Here is a 19643-nt window from a genome sequence, read left to right on the forward strand (position 1 = left end):
TTTTCTCCCTTGTGAAATCAGTATTCCTTGTGAACTGCTTTTCTTTGCTCCCATGTGAAATCAGTAGCCCGTGTGAACTGCTATGGTATCATGTAGATTGCGAGCTAAACATTGAGCTAGGTTCTTGCAAGAGCGCATGTGTTTGGTTGGCTCAGCGTGTTCCTGTTTGGTCTTTTCTCAATCATCAATTATGCATGTGTATTGGGCTGGGAATTTTGCAGCCTGTGCATTGTTATGGTCTGTTATTGCATGGTACTCCCTCTATAAAGAAATGTAAGAGCGTTTAGATCAGTAAGGAGGGAGTACTATATTAGCAGATCTTCTGAATCATGAATAATCAGGTGATCTGTCTTTAATTTCTTTGAGCGAAGCAATGAATTTCTAATTTCCTCGTATCCTGGACAAAACATTTTTACGTACAAATATGAAGAGTTGTACTACGGGACACCGTTTTTTCTATCTTCTAAGAACCGTTGGAGTTAAAGCTGGATTCTATGCGAGTTAAAGATGTCCTCTAGTTAGCTTGCTCTTTATTATCAAATAATTTCGAAAATACACTTGGCAAAATTTCGAAAAAGACTTTCATGTCTAGTACTGATGAACAAAAGTGACGAAGTAAAACAGTTTAACTTGCCAATTGTGTAGAAAAACAAAATGTGATTATCTAATGTTGTAAATAACGCTACTGTGTTTTATTCATTTTTTTGCAGTATGGTTTATTCTAACATGTACATGTTCAATTTACGTTTTGAATTTCACTCCTCATTTTGTCCTGTATAAATATACATATTTAGGATGCATAAGATCATCAATCTTTTTTTTTTCATCTTACTGCGTAAATGTAAGTGTACATATGTATCGACTTGCATGGATCAAAGAGGAGTGGCTTGTATGCTCGCTGTACTGTCGGCTTGTGGGCCCAAAAACTTTGATCATGTCTAAAATTCTTCCGAGTTGACAAAGTGGACCCATATAAAAGGCTTATTCATCGTCACATGTGTCCAAAAGACGAGCTGACCGGTCACAAACAAAATCGCGGTTCAGTTTATATGTTTGAAGGTAGTCGAATCTATTGTAGCCGAGCCAACAAATGCATAAAGGATATGCTTTTAAATACAATATTCCAAATCAAAGTGTTACTGAATATATCTTGACTATGATTAATTTTCTTTTGAGTGATATAATGTGAGGTGTGCAAGTTTTTTTTTAATTACACATTTTTATGCGGAGTACTGACCAAACCAAGAAGAAAAATGATGCATCAATGCATAACTATTGCAAATGATAATGTTTTTACCAACTACCCCCTCCGTTCTATAATATAAAAATGATTTTCAATCTATTTAGCAGCATTCTTATATTATGGGACGAAGGGAGTACAAAGCAAACTTTTTTATACAGACTGCACATCAAATTAAGGAAAAAGTTAGATGCGTTTAATGCGGGTTGAGCTGAATAATGCTAATTCACGGCAAAGTGTAAAGTTTTGGAATGGGAGTTGATAGTTGAACCAATAATATGGAAGACATATTTGGTGGCGGAGAAAGTAGTAAACATGAAAAGCGGTAGTTCCAAGACAAACCACTTAGTCCATATTCAGGGTTTTTGATTTGGTTTGAAGATAAATATCTCTTTGTTTAGTTGCACTCAAAAGGTGACAGCTTGCATTCTAGAAACCCCGACCAACTTTATAGCTCTCAACCATGATATTTAAGAAAACTAAATAAACACACACGACAATGTGTATTTGCAATCTATTAAGAGATTTTAGTTAAGTCGGTAAATATTTACGATTTGGTATGTTCTACTTCTTCCGTCCCAAAATAATAGTCTCAATCTTAGTATAACTTCATACTAAAGTTTATACAAAGTTAAGACACTTATTTTGGGATAGAGGGAGTATTTTCTAAGATCTAGCATAATTGGACGAAAACGAGACACTTAGTATCTCAAAAATAACTAACTACGTCACAGTCGTTCTGATATATCTTTAAAATTTATCAAAATTGGCTTTTCCCAACCGATGTTAAAATTACATAATAAAAATGTTATATCTTCACATTTAGTTATATTGTTAAGTACTCTCTCAATTCGAAAATACTTGTCGGAGAAATGGATGTATCTAGATGTATTTTTGTTCTATATACATTCATTTTTATCTATTTAGTTGCTAGGTATAATAGAAAAGCATATAGGTTAAGTTCGCATGTTGAAAATATAATTATAATTATAGTAACATAAAAGTAAAACAGTTTAATCTAAATAAGAGCGAGCGTTGGAGACGATTGGTTTCAACGGTCATCATTCGCTTTGCACAACGTCGGATGCCGATGCACCTGCAATGAATCGACTCGTTCATTCGCCACTGTTAGTTACATCACAAGTTGCTCATAAAAAATCGAGCCCTGACTATCAAAAAACAAAAAACATTTCTGAAAAAAAGATGAATAAGGGCATATATAGGCCCGGGCGTTCGGTTAGACCGAAAAATTTGGTTCAGTACTTCGGTTTATACTGAAATTCGGTTTCATATTTTTCCTGACCGATCGATCTTCAGAAAAATCAATGACTAAGACTTTGGTGAACCTATAATTCTGATCGGTCCTCGGTTATTATCGAAGGGACCCGATATTTTTGTTGGGATGAAGAATTGGGAATCAAATCTTGGCCAAGAAAATAAGGAGAGGAGAACAAGAATTAATTGATCCATTTGTATCATACAGCAGCGGGTGCATCATCGGAAGCGGGCAGCCGTCCATGAGGAGTGTTGGCCGTGAACCCATGACCGCGTGGGAGTGATGGATGTCCTCGGCCATCACATATCGCGAGGGAGCCATGGGCGCCGCCGGCAGCCACCACGCGGGACGCATGGGTGCACGCACGCAGCCGGCCGCTGCTGGTTTGCGCGAGGTTGGGAAACTAGAGGTGGCGGCGCTGCGTGGAGTGGCCTGTAGATGTGTGAAGGAAGGCAAAGCCTCTAGCGGATCCAGGATAAGATGCGGGGACTGTGTGTGTGGCTGAGGAAAACGCCCATCGTCTAGTTTTTTAGCTTGAAGTGCTTCGTTACATGTTAAAGTAGATGGACTATTGGGCTTAATGAGTGGAATATTGCTTTTGCCCCTCCCCCCACACCCCGTGGCCCCCGCGTCGTCTGCTTCGGGTGACTCGGGCGGAGACTAGGGTTTCCCGTCGCGCCGCCGCTCCCTCACCCTCCCTCCCTCGCCGCCACCTGAGAAAGCCGCCGGATCCGCTCGCGCGGCCGCCCGTGATGGTGGCGGCGAGGCCTCGGTCGCTCCTTTCCTCGAGGAGGACCTCGGATCTGGGGCAGCGACCCTTCTTGGCGAGGCGGCGGCGCCTTCTCGGCCGGCGTCGTTCGTGGGTGTGCTCTGGCCGGCGGCCTCGACCACGCGTGTGGTGAGACGTCGGCGGGTGGCGGCGGCGCGGATGTCTCCCCCTCCTCGTCAGATCTGAGGTTGGCTCCTTCCCCCTGTCTCCCTCGTCCCCGCCGCTTCTCGCCAGCCTCCCTCTGAGCGCCGGTATGATGTGGGTGGGTGACCGATGGTCTGGTTTTGGGCCGCGGGAAACCGTTGGCCGGCCTGGCAGCAGCGACGTCCCTGACGCCGTCTCCTCCTTTGAGGTGCTGCAGAGGCCCTTCCCCTTTCCACCCGTGTGTTCCTTCTCCCGGGTGAAAGCCAAAAATCCGGCTTGGATTGGGTGGCGACGAAGCGCTGTGCGTCGTGTCTTCCTTGGGGGCGTTGCTTGGGGAGGGTTGCGTTCAGGTGAGGGGTTCAAAGGTCAGAGCATGGGTGGCTTGGGTGGTCCGGTGACGGCGGTGTCAGGAGGTTCGGCATGGCTAGGCGTCCCCGTCGGCTGCCTGGCAATGCTCCTCGGTGGCCTATCGGTTTACTTGCTGCCTTTGCTGCCTTTCTTCAGTAGCTGCACCTGGTGGTTTTCCTGCAGCTTTCAGGCGTCCTAGGTTGGGGCGACGCGGCAGTCGCGAAGTGCTCGATTGTTCAAGTGGTGATGTGTTGCGGCTGCTCTAGGTACCGAAGCTGGCACGTCCCGTGCTCTAGGGTGAGCGTCTCTCAAGTCCGCCGGTACGGCGCCTTGCGAGCCATGGCGAGAGGGAAGGGTCCCTCTGCGGCGAGAGAGACGGCGGATGTGTGTTGTCTTTCTACTTGGGCGTTGGTCGGGCTCACTTACCACACTCTGTTGCAAGCAGGTCCTCATCGTGCTCGTGTGTGCCCCATCCCTAGATGGCTGTTTGGCTGTAGTCTTCGGCTAGGACTAGCTTCGTGCTTTGTTTTCTTTATTCTTTTTGAGCTTGTGCGACCCATTGAGTTGTAAGCCTTCTAGAGTGTCCCCTTGCATCGTTTGGCCGTGGGGGTTTGTGTGTGTTTGTATTTTTTGACCGGTTGATGACTTTATTAATTCAAAGCAGAGCTCTTCGCGAGCCTTCGTTTAAAAAAAACTATTAGGCTTACTTAGTATGGCCTTAATACAGTACTACTATTTTGGTTAGTTCGGGAGATTCGGTCAACAACATCCAACGAGCGAATATTCGGTCAACAACATCCAACGAGCGAATTCATCGATGTAATATCGGTTTCTCACGTTCGCTAACCCAGACAACAACCGAACCTTTGGTCCTCGGTTTTTTCGGCTTTGGTCTCAGTTTTTTTGGCTCCGGTCTTCGGTTCTTGGTTTTTCTGCCTAGCCCTGGTCATATAAGGCTGGTTACAATGGACAGGAACTTAGGAGTAATATCACACACTCCAATGTAATTTTGCTTATGTGGCACATATTTAATGAAAAAAGAGCTTTTTGTGATAACTAGCTAAATTACCGGAACATCACATACTTCAAGAAACAATGAGTCTATATCCTAAGAGCATGGTTAATAAGAAAGCCTGCTGCCGGCTATATATGTACGCCATGTCACTTGTAGCCTTCGTAATAGCCTGCTAGTATATTAGATTGACTGTAAACTAGCTATCAATACTTAATGCGTGCATGTGAAAGGAGGGAAGGAGACGCATGCTGATTGGCGGGAATGAATGAAGCGCTAGCTCACCCGGCTGCATGCAGGCTGCATGTGGGTTGGATTTCTTGTTTCCAGCGCTGTAGCCGGCGATAACTGAAGCGCCCGCTTGCTTCTTTTCTCTTTTCTCTCTCTTCCAGCTATGATTTTGATGACGTGGAAGTTCTTATAGCCTGTTGACTGGGTACTATTATACTTGCTCTAATAAATATATCGTTGCATGACACTATATACATGTTCCTATCCATTATGAAAGTAGTAATATAGTCTAGAGAAGTGTGTAGGTTACTAGCTTATGTTTCTGTCCATTGTGATCAGTCTAAATGTACTTTGTGATACGCGGAGTAGTGATGGCGTTTGAGAGTGGGACCACTGCCTTGTCGACGCCGCTGCAGAGGAGGTGGACCGCCACAACATCGCCTTATTGTGCTCGCTTTTCTTCCTCCCAAAACCAACTCCTCGTGACGAGATAATTTAATCCCGGGTCAAATGGAGGTTTTAACAGGGATGCACGGGTACACTCATCTACGACGAATCTTATTTCCCGAACAGATCGCGGAATAGCCAGGTACCACGTACCCCCAGAAACGCTCGTGCAGTATACGACAGACCCATATTCTGTTTATAGTGAGCTTTTATACAATGGATATTGAGAAGGTTCTAGAATATTCTGTGAACCATTTGTTTCTTCAGTTTTTTAGTTTTTAATTATCTTTTCTATCACCTTTCTTGTGTTCTACTTTTTATTTTATGAACATTTTTATTTTTTGTACAATTTTTGAAACATGGTTTTTTGAAATTTGCGAATTTTCAAATGCATGATTTTTGAAACATCGGAGCTTTTTTTGAAATACATTTTTTTTAAATTCATGATTTTTTAAAATCCAGAACATTCATTGAAATGTGGGAACAGCATTCAAATTCATGAGTATTTTTTAAAATATGGGGACATTTTATGGAATTCAGAAACAATTTCCAAATTTATGAACATTTTGTGAAATGCAGGAACAATTTATTTAATTCGCATTTTTGTTGAAATTAGAATAATTTATATAGTAAATAAGTAACGATTTCCAAATTCATGTACATTTTTATAAATTCAGAAACGATTTTCATATTCTTTAACATATTTTAATATTCCATTTTTTGAATTCTAAGAACATTTTTTAATTGTGAAGGCTTTTTCAGGTTAAGTTTTTTTTTAGAATTTCAACTTAAAAAAAGTAATGCGAGTTTGCTCGCTTTCTCGTACAGGAAAGGTGGATCTTATTTGCCGTGAGCATCAAACTGTTACGGCTTTGCTGAAACGTTGCGAGCGACAGACGCGACACGGGCCGGCCCACTTCAAAGTGAGCAACGTTTAGCGAACCACCCGAACCAGTTTTTACCTTTTTTTTTATCTTTTACTGGTTTTTATCTAGTTTTTTTTTCCATATATTTCGTTTGATTTTTGTTTTTCTTCTAATTTGTTCCATTTTTCTTCATAAATTAAAAAAAAATCCAAGTCAATCATAATTTCATCTCTTATTTTTGGCAAAATGTTCTAAATCCAAATTTTGTTCATGTTTTTAAAAATTGTTACGATTTCAGATTTTGATCTCGTTTAAAAAAATAGTGTTTTGAAATAAATGTCACCGTACATTGAAGACAATGTTAACTATGTATGAACAAATGTTCATCATGTTTAGAACAATTGTTCAGTGTGCATTTGAAAAGGAGTTCACCATATTTTTCAAAAAAATTCATTGTGTATTTGAATAATGTTCATCGTGTACTTAGAAAATTTTCAATGTCTATTTCAAATTCACTTTTTTTAACTTTTTCGCAGTTCAGAAAAATTGTTCGGAATTTGACATTTGTTCACAGTTTGAAAAATGTTCAAATTTTCAAAACTGTTCACGTTTTACAATTTTCTTCGAACTTGATACCTGTTCATGATCACAGTTATTATTTGCAATTTTTAAAGACATTTATTAACCATTTTCTAAGAAATGGTCATAAAAATCTGATTTTTTTGTATTAGCGGCTGCAGTTTGTTCTTAAATGTTCGCACAACCTACGGATTTTTTACACTCAAAAGCTCAAGTGCTAAGGAATACTGGGTCTCCGACGCATTTTTGGGGGATTTTAGCAGTCGCACAAGACAGCTCGCTATCGGGCCACTGAATGGGCCGACCTGTTAGGATCCTGTTACGCGTAAGCGCTGGCAGTGGGACGCACTTGAGCGTCGGGACCTCCTATATGTACACGTAAGAGAGCAACTAATTAACGATCGCTCCTTCGAGAGCCTCCAACGATCATTTGGAGGGAGGGGCAAGAGCGTGTCACTTGGCACGTTTTAAGCCGCTGCCACATGTCGCGCTTTGGGCGTTTCTATGGATTTTTTCCAGATGTTTTCGGCATTTTAGACGGGTTTTCTTTTTCTTTTTGATTTTTCATCGGTCTTTCTTAGCTTTTGGACGAGAAAAGTTTCAAAAAAAAGTTTGTGAGAAAAAAACCGTTTTGCTTTTTCTTCCGCGAGAGGCACTGTTTTGCTTCCACAGGAGACACTGTTTTGCTTTCGCGAGAGGCATGACCGTGCTTCTCTGAAACAAAAAAAAACACATTTTCCCTTCCAGAAGAGGCCTAGTTTTGCTTTCACGAGAGGCACGGCCTTGCCTCTCGGAAACCGAAAAACGGCATTTTGTTTTTTCCCTTTCGCAAGAGGCATGACTGTGCCTCTTGAAAATGAAAAAAAAAATTGTTTTTTTTCTTCCGCGAGAAGCACGACCATGCCTCTTGAAAAGGAAAATAAATGAGTTTTTTTTTTTGCTTCTTTCCACTAGAGGCATGATTTTGATTCCGTGAAAGGCACGATTTTATTTTTGCGAGAGGCATGGTCGTGTCTCTTTTGAAAAGGGGAAAAATGCTTCCTGTTTGGTTTTTTTATCCTTTTTTTATGAAAAAAAGTTTGTCTAAACCTATTAACAGGGATCTAGTTTTGAAGATCTCGACGTCAGAAATCCAATGATGAAAATGGTCCAAAAATTGAACGCATAGTTTAAGAGATATAATTTAAAAAAATGAATCTACGAAAAGGGGAAAGCTCACTTTTCAGTGCGCCACTTGTCGCATCCTGAAGGGTGAGAGTGATGTTTGGAAGGAGTACTTCTTTGATTTCGGGGCTAAAAAAGAAAACTGCGATATCTATTTGGGCCGTGGTCGTGCCTAGCCCAGTAAAGCTGACGCCTCCAGCCCGTGTCACGGAAGGAAAAGAGCCTCCACAGTCCAGCACGCTCTTCCCCGGAACCCAAAATCGTCCACGTCTTCTCCCCCTCCCCAAGCCAGGCCTAGCTCAGCCGCCGGCGAACATGGGGACGCGGGAGGTGTACGAGGAGAAGCTCCGCAGCGGCGCGCACCTCCACCGCGACCCCACCATCAACCCCGGCCTCGGCTCCGCCCGCTGCCCCCGCTGCCTCTCCCTCCTCAACCCCGCCACCAGCTCCGTACGTACTCCCCAACCCCCCTTCCCCCCCTCTCCCGATTCCTCCTCCTCCATCTGCCCCGCGGTTCGTTCTGACCGGATGTTTGTGCTTTTCGCTTGGACGGCCGCGCAGGGAGGGCGCGACTGGGCCATCACCTCCGTCCTGCACGACGCCACCGCCGTGGTAACGCGATTTCGCCCCCCTTTTTTGCTGCTTAATTTCTACGGGCGCCTGCCCGAGATCCGTAATTGGGGAGATTCGTCGCTAACTTTGTGTGCTGGCTTCCTGCCTGTCCTGTTGCTGCAGACTGGTTCTGGCGCCGGCGCGATGCTCAGTGCGGTGCACGGGTTTAATACAGGTTCGTTGTGTTTGATTTCGGTCCATTGCTTAGTTGTTAGTCAGGTATGCTCTGGATGAGAAATTGGAATGTTTTGGTTTTTGGAACAGGGATCCCGTTTGTCCAGAAGCATGTCAAGGGGCCCAAGTGGCTGCACTTACTTGTTGGGGTAAGTCTTGATTTTGGTTCATATGGTGCTGGTATGCAAGTATCGCTTTGATTCAGCTCGGTCATCTTGATTGTTGGATTTACAGTTTTGTCAGGATAGTTTAAAAGATTGGTGCATCTTCTTACATCTCTAAAGCTGTGTTTTGCAATTGTGACGCTAGAAGATGTATGTAGTGAAGGAGGTTATCCATCATTAGTTAATCAAGAGAATGAGTGACAGTTCGGCGCAAATTGACCCCAGTTTATGATCACATCAAACTCTATACGAGTAAAGGCGTTTGGTGTCTGCTACAGGAATGATAAGTTAATCGAGAAAACTTCTGCCATTCTATACGGATAGGAACACTAAAGGAAACTAATTAGCGAAACCTGTCTTTCAAGCATGATACGATTTTGAACTTAGCTGTGTGCCTGTGTGTAGTTCAAGAACAAGATCAGGGTATTTACTTAATTTTAAAGGATCGAATGATATTTGCTTAACTTTTGAACAAATGATATTGACGGAAGGTAAAGAAATGCCATCTCCCAAGGCACCTGTTCGAATGTGTGACTGGCTGGACAGATTTTTATTGGAAAAAACGGTTGAATTTAGAATCATAAACATGGGTTTTCTGCATTTTCAGCATTAGAAAATTCAAACTTAACATAAGTTCTGGTTTGCTGCCATCTTTTAGACTGCTGAGATTATGACATGTGTTATTTACTTGCCTTGGGGCTTTTTTATCATGTGTTCTCGGTGCAACTGGCAATGGATTTTCATTTATCTGCTTTATGTTTGGCACTCGTAGCAGTTTCTGTAACTGTTAAGTTCACATTGTTGTTACATTTTCATTTAATTGGAGGTGATATTTTCTTTGTGCAGGTCCCTCCTTTGATCTTATTCTCTGGTGCCAGTGCTTTATTTGGGGGTAAGTTTTTGCAACGAAGTTCAGTTATCATTTTCTTATCTAAAAAGTTTCTTGAAATTAGCGTTGACAACAAATACCCCCCTGTATAGAAATTTGCATATTATAGCTAAAAAACCTGGAATATGTTCTTTTTCTTCTTGTTTTGTTTGTGCATTGGTAATCATTGTGAACCTCTATGGCCTGTATGCATTTGTTAAGGGTGCACAGAGAAAGTGACCATAAGAAAATAGTGTGATCCACCATCATTTTTTGTTTAGTATCTGTCTGTATATTTCTATATAGTTCTCAGCCTAGCATTTACTTGCAAATCCTGTATCGAGGTTGCAGATATAGATTTTAGGTGCAATAGAAAGGAATTATTTGATCAGGTTGGGACTGGACATGGGGTATGCTTCATTTTAGCTTTCTTTAAGCATCGCATATACCTTGCCAATTTCTGTTATCCTAATAACCACGTAAAAATTGACAGCTGAGCAAAGTTACAGAAGACATGTATCCTGTTCTTCCTAGTTCTATGAGTCTTAAATTTCTTAGGTTAACAAGTCGTTATCTCAAACGGGAAGTGGGTCATCTGCACTTTGGCAGATTATAGAGCTCTTGGCTTATTCCAAATCTCTGTAGTTTCTCTAAAATTTATTTCTAATCTATTAGAGCGTATGGTAAATCTTGGGTTATTACAAATCTCCGATGCTCCTCTTAAAGATATTTCTAATCTTAGCCTCAATTGATTGTTGGATGGTAAGTCTTTTTTTGTATACTTAGCTACATGTTGTCAGGCATGTTGCCAACATTAGCTAGGTATAAACTAGCAATTTCTTATCCTGTGCCTGTTATATTGAAAACTAAAAATACTCCTGAAGACTCACCAGCCATTCGCTGGAGCGTGCAGTCCGAGGAATTGCATTTTCGAGACATTATGCCTGATCATCTGCTACTTTGTTTCTTGCAGCATATGCGCTCCCAACGTTTGCCCAGCTCACTGTGACATCCTATTATGCTGCATCAAGTGCCTCTCACTATGCAGTTTCACAGATCACACGCCACATCGAGAAGGCCCATTTATCTGGCGCTCCTGACGAGAAGGCTTGATTAGCTGCTTGCAATCAGTCAGTTTGTTTGGTGCACATCGTATATATGGACTCTCTGCTTCTCCATGCCGCAGTAGTCTGATAGTTTTGCGGAGTTCCAGGCTCAAAACCTGTTCTACCATAAGTATAATTAATTATCACAGTACGTAGCTTTGCTAATTGCTACTCATGTCACGTTTAAGAGCAAATTTGCTGGATTCCTTGGCTCCTTTTGCTGTTTGAAAAATGCTATCTGAAATTATTTGTCATGAATTCGGAGTATGAATTCGTACTACAATGCATGTAATCTTGTGTGTAAAAGGACCGAGCAAGAACTCTGCCAAATTCAGCGTTTGATAAACAGTCTGCTTTACCAAACTTCAATCAAGTGATCTTTATCACTGTGCTTATGCTGACAGAAGATACCTGAGCTTATTGTTTCAACTTCTGAATGCCAGATAAAGAACTTGTTTGTAGATTCATGAAAAATCAGTCAAGTTCATAACTGACTATATACTAAATGAGCTTGAAATGAATAGATTAACCAAAGGAACGGCCATAACCAAATGTCTTGGTTTAGGACCAGAACTGAATTTTCCTCGGTTTAGCAACATTTGCGAGCCAAGTTCGACTGGATGTACTTTCCACGTTAATTCAGTGCCAGCGTAAACGTTAGACAGAAACCAGCCACTAATAAATACTAGTAGTAGTATGCCCGTACAGAACACTCGTTAATCATCACCCAGATCAATCTCGAGGTCCAGGAAGATGGGATCGAGCAGGCCGGGCGGCGCCTTGACGCCGGACCACCGCGCCCTCTCCCTCGCCTGCCGCCGCTGGTCCTTCCCCCGCAGCCGCCACGCCAGGAGCTTCCTCCGCTGCTTCCCGCCCCACGGCCCGGCGCCGCCGCAGCCCGGCGGCAGAGCCGTGCGCCGCCTGACGGACCGCAGCGGCCCGCGCGGCGCCCTGCGGTCGCCGGCCCTCTTCCTCCTGGCCGGCGGCCTCGGCTCCTCCTCGCCCTCCTCGTCCCCCCCGGCGTCCTCGTCGGAGTAGTACGCGTACATGCCGGCGTCGTCGTCGTCGTCGACGGAGTAGTGGTAATCGGAGTAGGAGCCGCGGAGCGCTTCGTCGCTGGCCATGGTCGGTTGATCGCGCCGGTTAGGGCTGGGGATTGGCGGCGGCGGGGGGTCGCTCGCGCCCTTATTATGGGGCCACGTACGACGTCGGTGGCGTGTGGCTTGGCGCCGCTTGGCGCGTCGTGTCTGACCGTCTCTTCGTTTCCGTCACGCGTGCGCGACGGAACACCGACCGACCACGCCTCCGCTTCCGCGTGTTATCGGACCCGATTCGCTTCGGCCCGCTCGGTCGGTCGGTCGGTCGGTCTTTCGCCGCTCGGGCCGCACACCTACAAAATCTCTTCGCACAGTGGGGTGGCAGTACCATCGCTCTACCAAAATTTAAGGATATAATCAGTAAATTGAGGGCCTTCACATTGTCTCATTGTTTTTTTGCCTTCAACCATCAATGATTTCATCATTCTAAACAGTGCTCTGGAAAATTTGGAAGGCGAGAAACCAAATGGTCTCTAATGATGTATGCCTCTAACATGTGGACACAATCCGCTCAATTATTGATGAGCTCACAATTTGGTCTCACCGGCCAAAAACTTCTTCTCATCGGGGTCGCGCCGTCTTGTGGCGTGATCTTCTTCCTCCCCAACTGTCATAGTGGTTGATCATTTTTTAAAATAAATAAATGAAGTGTCACCTACCTCGCTGGGTTGTTCATTTGTTTTTCGTATGAATATCGGCGATCCACGGTTATGGAGGACGTGAGATACAAATCACTCATAGTTTGTCGGTTATCTTGTTGTATTGTTCAATTGTTGTTCATATGAATATGGGTAAGTATTTAAGGACGGAAGGGATAGGTCATATTTAGTCGTTTGGAAAAGAAAATCAGTGCAAGTCGATTCTGGTACATGATGCTTTTTTCCTCCCGGTTATCTTCCTCCTTGCACCCGAGCCGCCTTCCAAGACCTGCCTAACCGATGGCACCGCCCACCCCAAACCCCCGGACTCTGCATGAGCCGTCGTCGTCTGACCATCACTGTAATCCCTCGCTATGGCACCATCGACCACCTGCACACCCGCACGGCCGCACGGTCAAGCCTTGGACTCATTTTCATGAGAACGTCACGACGGCGTCCTTGTCTCCAGCTTGCTCTTGGCTCGGCTTCGTCGGGGAGTCAGAGTTCCATGTCGTGTGTCCTTATTCTCCTAGCAAAGTCGACTCATAGCCTGGCTATTTTCAGAGTATAAAAAACGCTTTTATATTATATCATGAGACGAAGGGAGTAGCAAACACGCAAAAGGAACGAAAGGCACATGCGCATACGGCAAGCAACTTCACTGTCACTCCTGAACTTCGTGATTACGATGTATTGATGCCACCCACCACTGCCTTAGAGGCACGCGTTAAGCTGAGAAGGCCGCATGTGTCCGGATGAGATCAATTAACAGTGGAACCGATGTGTGTAGCCACCACTTCATCTGGACCTTCAAGTACGCGCTCGGATGGCGATCGAGGCCAGAGTCAAGCTAGTAACATGCATTATCGGCCGTGATCAGAATCATACGTAATTATTAGGACACACACCAACTCAGTCGTGCCGGGCCACACAAGTCTGCGTGCACGTCCACTTAATGCATACATGCACATATTGTCAACCAACCATCATCATGTCGCAAAGTGGTCGTCCGTTTGTGTCAGAGCTGTTCGTCAGAGCTTCGCTGGAGTACCAGAAAAACATCACTAGAGAAGGTGCACATGGACCATGCCGTAAACTTCAGAACCGCTGTTGTGTCGATCTCCCAAGCTTTTTGGCACAGTTAACTTCATCGTTTTACCGAGAGAGGAAAATGCCAGCGTGCGTACTTTCACCGGTAAAACACTGTGTATACGGAGTACAAAGTACGTGCAGTGCTGGTGTTTCATGAGCCATAAACTCGACCGACCGCCCATCTATGCGGTACCGGTACGTAAGTACGTACTACAGTACGTACGTAGCAGTGCAAAGAGTCAGAAATATGATACTCCCTACTATGAGTAGCCTTAGCATGACTCAAGACACCCACTATTTCAACGTGACGGAAACGTTGAATATGAAATATCACTAAAGCTTAAATTTCCCAATTCAATTTTCATGCCACAGACCACAAAGCCTACAGTCTAAATGACTCACAAATAAAAAAATAAATAAATGATTAATAATGAAAAAACAATTACAAAGTCATGCATTGTTTTTTACACAGATCGATAGCTTATAGAGTATTTACAGTTAAATGTCAATCCTCCTACAAAATTAATTCCAAGACTCTACTGCTAGTGTGTATTTTGTGCGGTTGTACTCTTTGTTCACAAAAAAGCGAGTCAGTTTTACTATACAAAATCTCATTTAATGACATCTCTAACAAAATAGTATCCACGTTTTGAAAACCCTATGTTGTTGCTATAATTTTAAAATTGATGAAATTAAGGCGGCTGGTAGTTATTTTAGGTGACATTCTTGGTTTGGACTGATATTCGTCATATATATAGGGTTGCGCTACTCGAAATATGACCATGTTAGTGGAAAGAAAACACTCAAAAGTGTAGTTACTTTTCATGTAGAGCATACATGTTTTAATGCTTGGAGCTAATTTTATTTTCCGGAAAGAGAACATATTCAAAGGGCTGTTATTTTTCTCATCAGAATATATGAAGGCTACCTTTGCAACAAATTCAACCTTGGGGCTGGGGGGGGGGGGGGGGGGGGCTGGGCTCACCTTCCCCCTGGGTCCGTCACTTGCATGCTTGATGCAATTTTGTGAGCGCCGTGTAGAACTACGAGAGTCCATGAGTGTACCTTCACAAAGCTACATTTTTTTTGTCAATATCTAGAAACCCATACGTATTAGGGTGCATGCCTAGTTGCATGCATCCCACGCGTACTATCAACACAGAGGCGATCGTTTCCTGGAAAAAAAACCGCTATCCGATCAATCTGATTGCCAAAGAAAAAATTGAGATCGCTAGGGGGGGATATGCAAAAGTAAATATCAGTCCAAACCAAGAATATCACCTCCCTTTATTATTGGTAGGATATATATATAGGGTCGCGCTATTCGTCACCCTGGATGAGGAATAGTTATTCTTCACCCCCCTCTATTTTAACATCAATGCATCGTAATTTTACGTTTCTTAAATTTTGTCTTATTTCGGACATAAAAAGAGAACGTAAAAAAATATATAATCGCCGTAAAAAAATATATTATGTTACATAAATTACAAATGTAAAAACTTAGTGTAAAATGTACATAAAATGTAATTTTTCTGGTCTTCTGACCTTTTTTATGCCAAATTTTACAAAGTGAATCAATATGACTGTAACTATTTGTATTTGAAACATAATTTATTTATGAAATGATCGTAATATTACCTCGTGTGAAGAATAAATTATTCTGCACCCTGGATGATGAATAGCAATACAATATATACATATATATATATATATATGTATATATATATATTTAAATGATAACTGTCACACCTCAGGTGCATGGCTCTCCGGCCCTGACGTTTTTTGATGGCAATTTCTGTCATGCAAGGATGTCCATTTTCAGTGACACATGACAAGTTTTTATCAAAATAAACTGAAGCACGAAAGTTGCCATGGTTTTCGACAAGTTTGGTGACGCAAGCATGGCAACTTTCATGCTCCAGTTTATTTTTGACAAAAACTTTGCCATGTGTCATTGAAAATTGGCAGCTTTGCAAGACTGGAATTACCATTGAAAAACGTATGGGTGGGAGCGCCACGCACCTGATGTGTGGCACTTATCATTTGAGTAGATTTTAATCACAACTAGTAGCCACTTATCTGCCTGTATTGTTCTCATTAATAGCGTAAAGTATTTATTTGTAATTCATTTTCTTTAAAGAAACAAGTATTTATTTTGTTGGTGTTGTTGTGATGGCCAAAAGCCATATAGTACTATCAACTCCAAGCCTTAGAAAACACCCCTGAAAATAAATACAAACATGACCAAGTGGAATTTGGGCGACGATGTGCTGCGAACCTAACTCGATGTCGCACCTGCTTTGTGTATTGCCGTAGTCAGGAAGTCGTTGTAACTTGTAACCATGCTTATGAAGTCTCCAGATGCCGCTAGAAGACGCCGGCGATGATGAATTGAAGCATGCATGGACCATCAACCAGCAGAAGGTGAATGCTGGATGAGGAGACCCAACCCCACATTGACACCACGAATCAAAGCTGGATGCACCGCGATCGGCGACTCTACTCTAGGAGCCCTGCTTCAGTGCTCCCCCCTAACTTAATTTGGAAGGGGTATTTTTGTCCCTGCGAATTTGTTTTTTTCCTAATCCGTCGCAGCCCAGATCCAAGCCCTGTCTAGCCCTGTATAACCCAGACCGTATACGTACAGTACCCTGGTCTAAAAAAAATATCACACGACCCCACGTCCACGCAAGACCTGCCGAATCCAATCATTCACGCGAGCAGCTCCATCAATCTCGCGAGCATTGACGCAGCTCCATAAGTCACGTAGTAGATCTCCACTGGCGGCTATCTCGTCGCCGGCGATCTCGTCGTACAGCGGGCGCGACAACGTCGTGAATCTCCAACGATCGCGCACAGGTACCGCATCCCGCGTCCCGCCTCTAGTCTCGCTCGCGGCAACATCGAAGAACTGCCGCCGCGCCAGTGGCAGTGGTTAACCTAGCGGAGCGGGTAACCTAGCTACCCGGCGGCGCATGCGATCGTGGATCTTGTTCCGGTAGTGCTGCTCCTCGTGTGATCTGGGTACACGTAGCGTCGGTTGCTGTTGGCTGTGCGCACCACCAGTATCGTTATTTGATGTGGCGGCTAACCTAGGTATCCGGCGGCAGAGGTAATCACAGATCTAGCTAGGTTTTGAGATCGTGCAGTTCCTCGTGATTGAAAGTGATCACGACGGGTGCCGTGGCCATCTTCCTTGATAAGTTTGGCAGATCTGAACGGCCTCGGTTGCGGTTGTTTACATAACATCCGTGATCGTGTGCTATGTGTTTTATATTTCATCATTGATAATGTTTGCACATGTGATGATACATAATATTGGTTGTAGGAAATGGCGGACGAGGAGTTAACTGATATCATGGTAGACATGGAGTTTGGAGAACTGATGAAAGACCGGATAGAAGATTGGTCAGATGATGAAAATTCAGATTGTGAAGATCGGTCAGAGAATGGGAACGAATGGGACGATCTTAATGTGAGTGGCATTGTCATGTTGTAATTTTTTGGTGGCATCCGACAACATTAAATCTTTGTGTTGAAAATTTATAGATCGATGAGCTTGATGATGATCAGGAAAACAACTCGGAGCTCTCGAATGAAGATTACATTAGTCAAATACATAAGTGAAATTTTTTGTTGGCATGCAAATTGAATTTCTTCTGGAATATTATATGATAAGCAATTATGTATTTGTGTTGTATTTTTCAGTTCATTTCCGAATGTCATAATGCGTACGACTATTACGGTGAATCCGACGCGTAGACAGGCCTTAACGACGAATCATTAGATGCACCTGGTTCTGGGGAGTCCGAGTCGTCGGTCATCATGAGTGAGGTATGTGTGTAATCAATGTTCTATGGAAGTATGTAATGTTAAACCATAGAAATCTGTTTTCATGGCTGTGGTTTGATTGTGTAGGTGACACAAGATGATGGTGCAAAGAATGTCCAAGATACCGCCAGTGCAGATGATCTGTGTATACGGAGTACAAAGTACGTGCAGTGCTGGTGTTTCATGAGCCATAAACTCGACCGACCGCCCATCTATGCGGTACCGGTACGTAAGTACGTACTACAGTACGTACGTAGCAGTGCAAAGAGTCAGAAATATGATACTCCCTACTATGAGTAGCCTTAGCATGACTCAAGACACCCACTATTTCAACGTGACGGAAACGTTGAATATGAAATATCACTAAAGCTTAAATTTCCCAATTCAATTTTCATGCCACAGACCACAAAGCCTACAGTCTAAATGACTCACAAATAAAAAAATAAATAAATGATTAATAATGAAAAAACAATTACAAAGTCATGCATTGTTTTTTACACAGATCGATAGCTTATAGAGTATTTACAGTTAAATGTCAATCCTCCTACAAAATTAATTCCAAGACTCTACTGCTAGTGTGTATTTTGTGCGGTTGTACTCTTTGTTCACAAAAAAGCGAGTCAGTTTTACTATACAAAATCTCATTTAATGACATCTCTAACAAAATAGTATCCACGTTTTGAAAACCCTATGTTGTTGCTATAATTTTAAAATTGATGAAATTAAGGCGGCTGGTAGTTATTTTAGGTGACATTCTTGGTTTGGACTGATATTCGTCATATATATAGGGTTGCGCTACTCGAAATATGACCATGTTAGTGGAAAGAAAACACTCAAAAGTGTAGTTACTTTTCATGTAGAGCATACATGTTTTAATGCTTGGAGCTAATTTTATTTTCCGGAAAGAGAACATATTCAAAGGGCTGTTATTTTTCTCATCAGAATATATGAAGGCTACCTTTGCAACAAATTCAACCTTGGGGCTGGGGGGGGGGGGGGGGGGGGGGCTGGGCTCACCTTCCCCCTGGGTCCGTCACTTGCATGCTTGATGCAATTTTGTGAGCGCCGTGTAGAACTACGAGAGTCCATGAGTGTACCTTCACAAAGCTACATTTTTTTTGTCAATATCTAGAAACCCATACGTATTAGGGTGCATGCCTAGTTGCATGCATCCCACGCGTACTATCAACACAGAGGCGATCGTTTCCTGGAAAAAAAACCGCTATCCGATCAATCTGATTGCCAAAGAAAAAATTGAGATCGCTAGGGGGGGATATGCAAAAGTAAATATCAGTCCAAACCAAGAATATCACCTCCCTTTATTATTGGTAGGATATATATATAGGGTCGCGCTATTCGTCACCCTGGATGAGGAATAGTTATTCTTCACCCCCCTCTATTTTAACATCAATGCATCGTAATTTTACGTTTCTTAAATTTTGTCTTATTTCGGACATAAAAAGAGAACGTAAAAAAATATATAATCGCCGTAAAAAAATATATTATGTTACATAAATTACAAATGTAAAAACTTAGTGTAAAATGTACATAAAATGTAATTTTTCTGGTCTTCTGACCTTTTTTATGCCAAATTTTACAAAGTGAATCAATATGACTGTAACTATTTGTATTTGAAACATAATTTATTTATGAAATGATCGTAATATTACCTCGTGTGAAGAATAAATTATTCTGCACCCTGGATGATGAATAGCAATACAATATATACATATATATATATATATATATATGTATATATATATATTTAAATGATAACTGTCACACCTCAGGTGCATGGCTCTCCGGCCCTGACGTTTTTTGATGGCAATTTCTGTCATGCAAGGATGTCCATTTTCAGTGACACATGACAAGTTTTTATCAAAATAAACTGAAGCACGAAAGTTGCCATGGTTTTCGACAAGTTTGGTGACGCAAGCATGGCAACTTTCATGCTCCAGTTTATTTTTGACAAAAACTTTGCCATG

General features: G+C 42.7%; 1 protein-coding gene across 1 annotated transcript; it reads left to right on the top strand.

Moving 5' to 3' along the window:
* Positions 1–8302: 8302 nt before the first annotated feature.
* On the top strand, positions 8303–11258 carry LOC125519084 (uncharacterized). The gene is made up of 6 exons (XM_048683973.2): positions 8303–8526; positions 8638–8688; positions 8812–8863; positions 8953–9011; positions 9873–9918; positions 10868–11258. The coding sequence occupies exons 1-6, from the start codon at positions 8392–8394 to the stop codon at positions 11005–11007; spliced, it is 483 nt and encodes a 160-aa protein (XP_048539930.1). The 5' UTR covers positions 8303–8391; the 3' UTR covers positions 11008–11258.
* Positions 11259–19643: the final 8385 nt, after the last annotated feature.

This window comes from Triticum urartu, chromosome 7A (genome assembly GCF_056163025.1).
Source record: "Triticum urartu cultivar PI428250 chromosome 7A, HENAU_Tu73, whole genome shotgun sequence".
Classification (NCBI taxonomy): Eukaryota; Viridiplantae; Streptophyta; class Magnoliopsida; order Poales; family Poaceae; genus Triticum; species Triticum urartu.

Bases quoted from the DNA above. Each gene is read 5' to 3' on its own strand.
- LOC125519084 (XM_048683973.2), top strand. From the start codon at position 8,392: ATGGGGACGCGGGAGGTGTACGAGGAGAAGCTCCGCAGCGGCGCGCAC. The intron at 9,012-9,872 runs GTAAGTCTTGAT...TTCTTTGTGCAG, and splicing joins GGCTGCACTTACTTGTTGGG to GTCCCTCCTTTGATCTTATT. The intron at 9,919-10,867 runs GTAAGTTTTTGC...TGTTTCTTGCAG, and splicing joins TGCCAGTGCTTTATTTGGGG to CATATGCGCTCCCAACGTTT.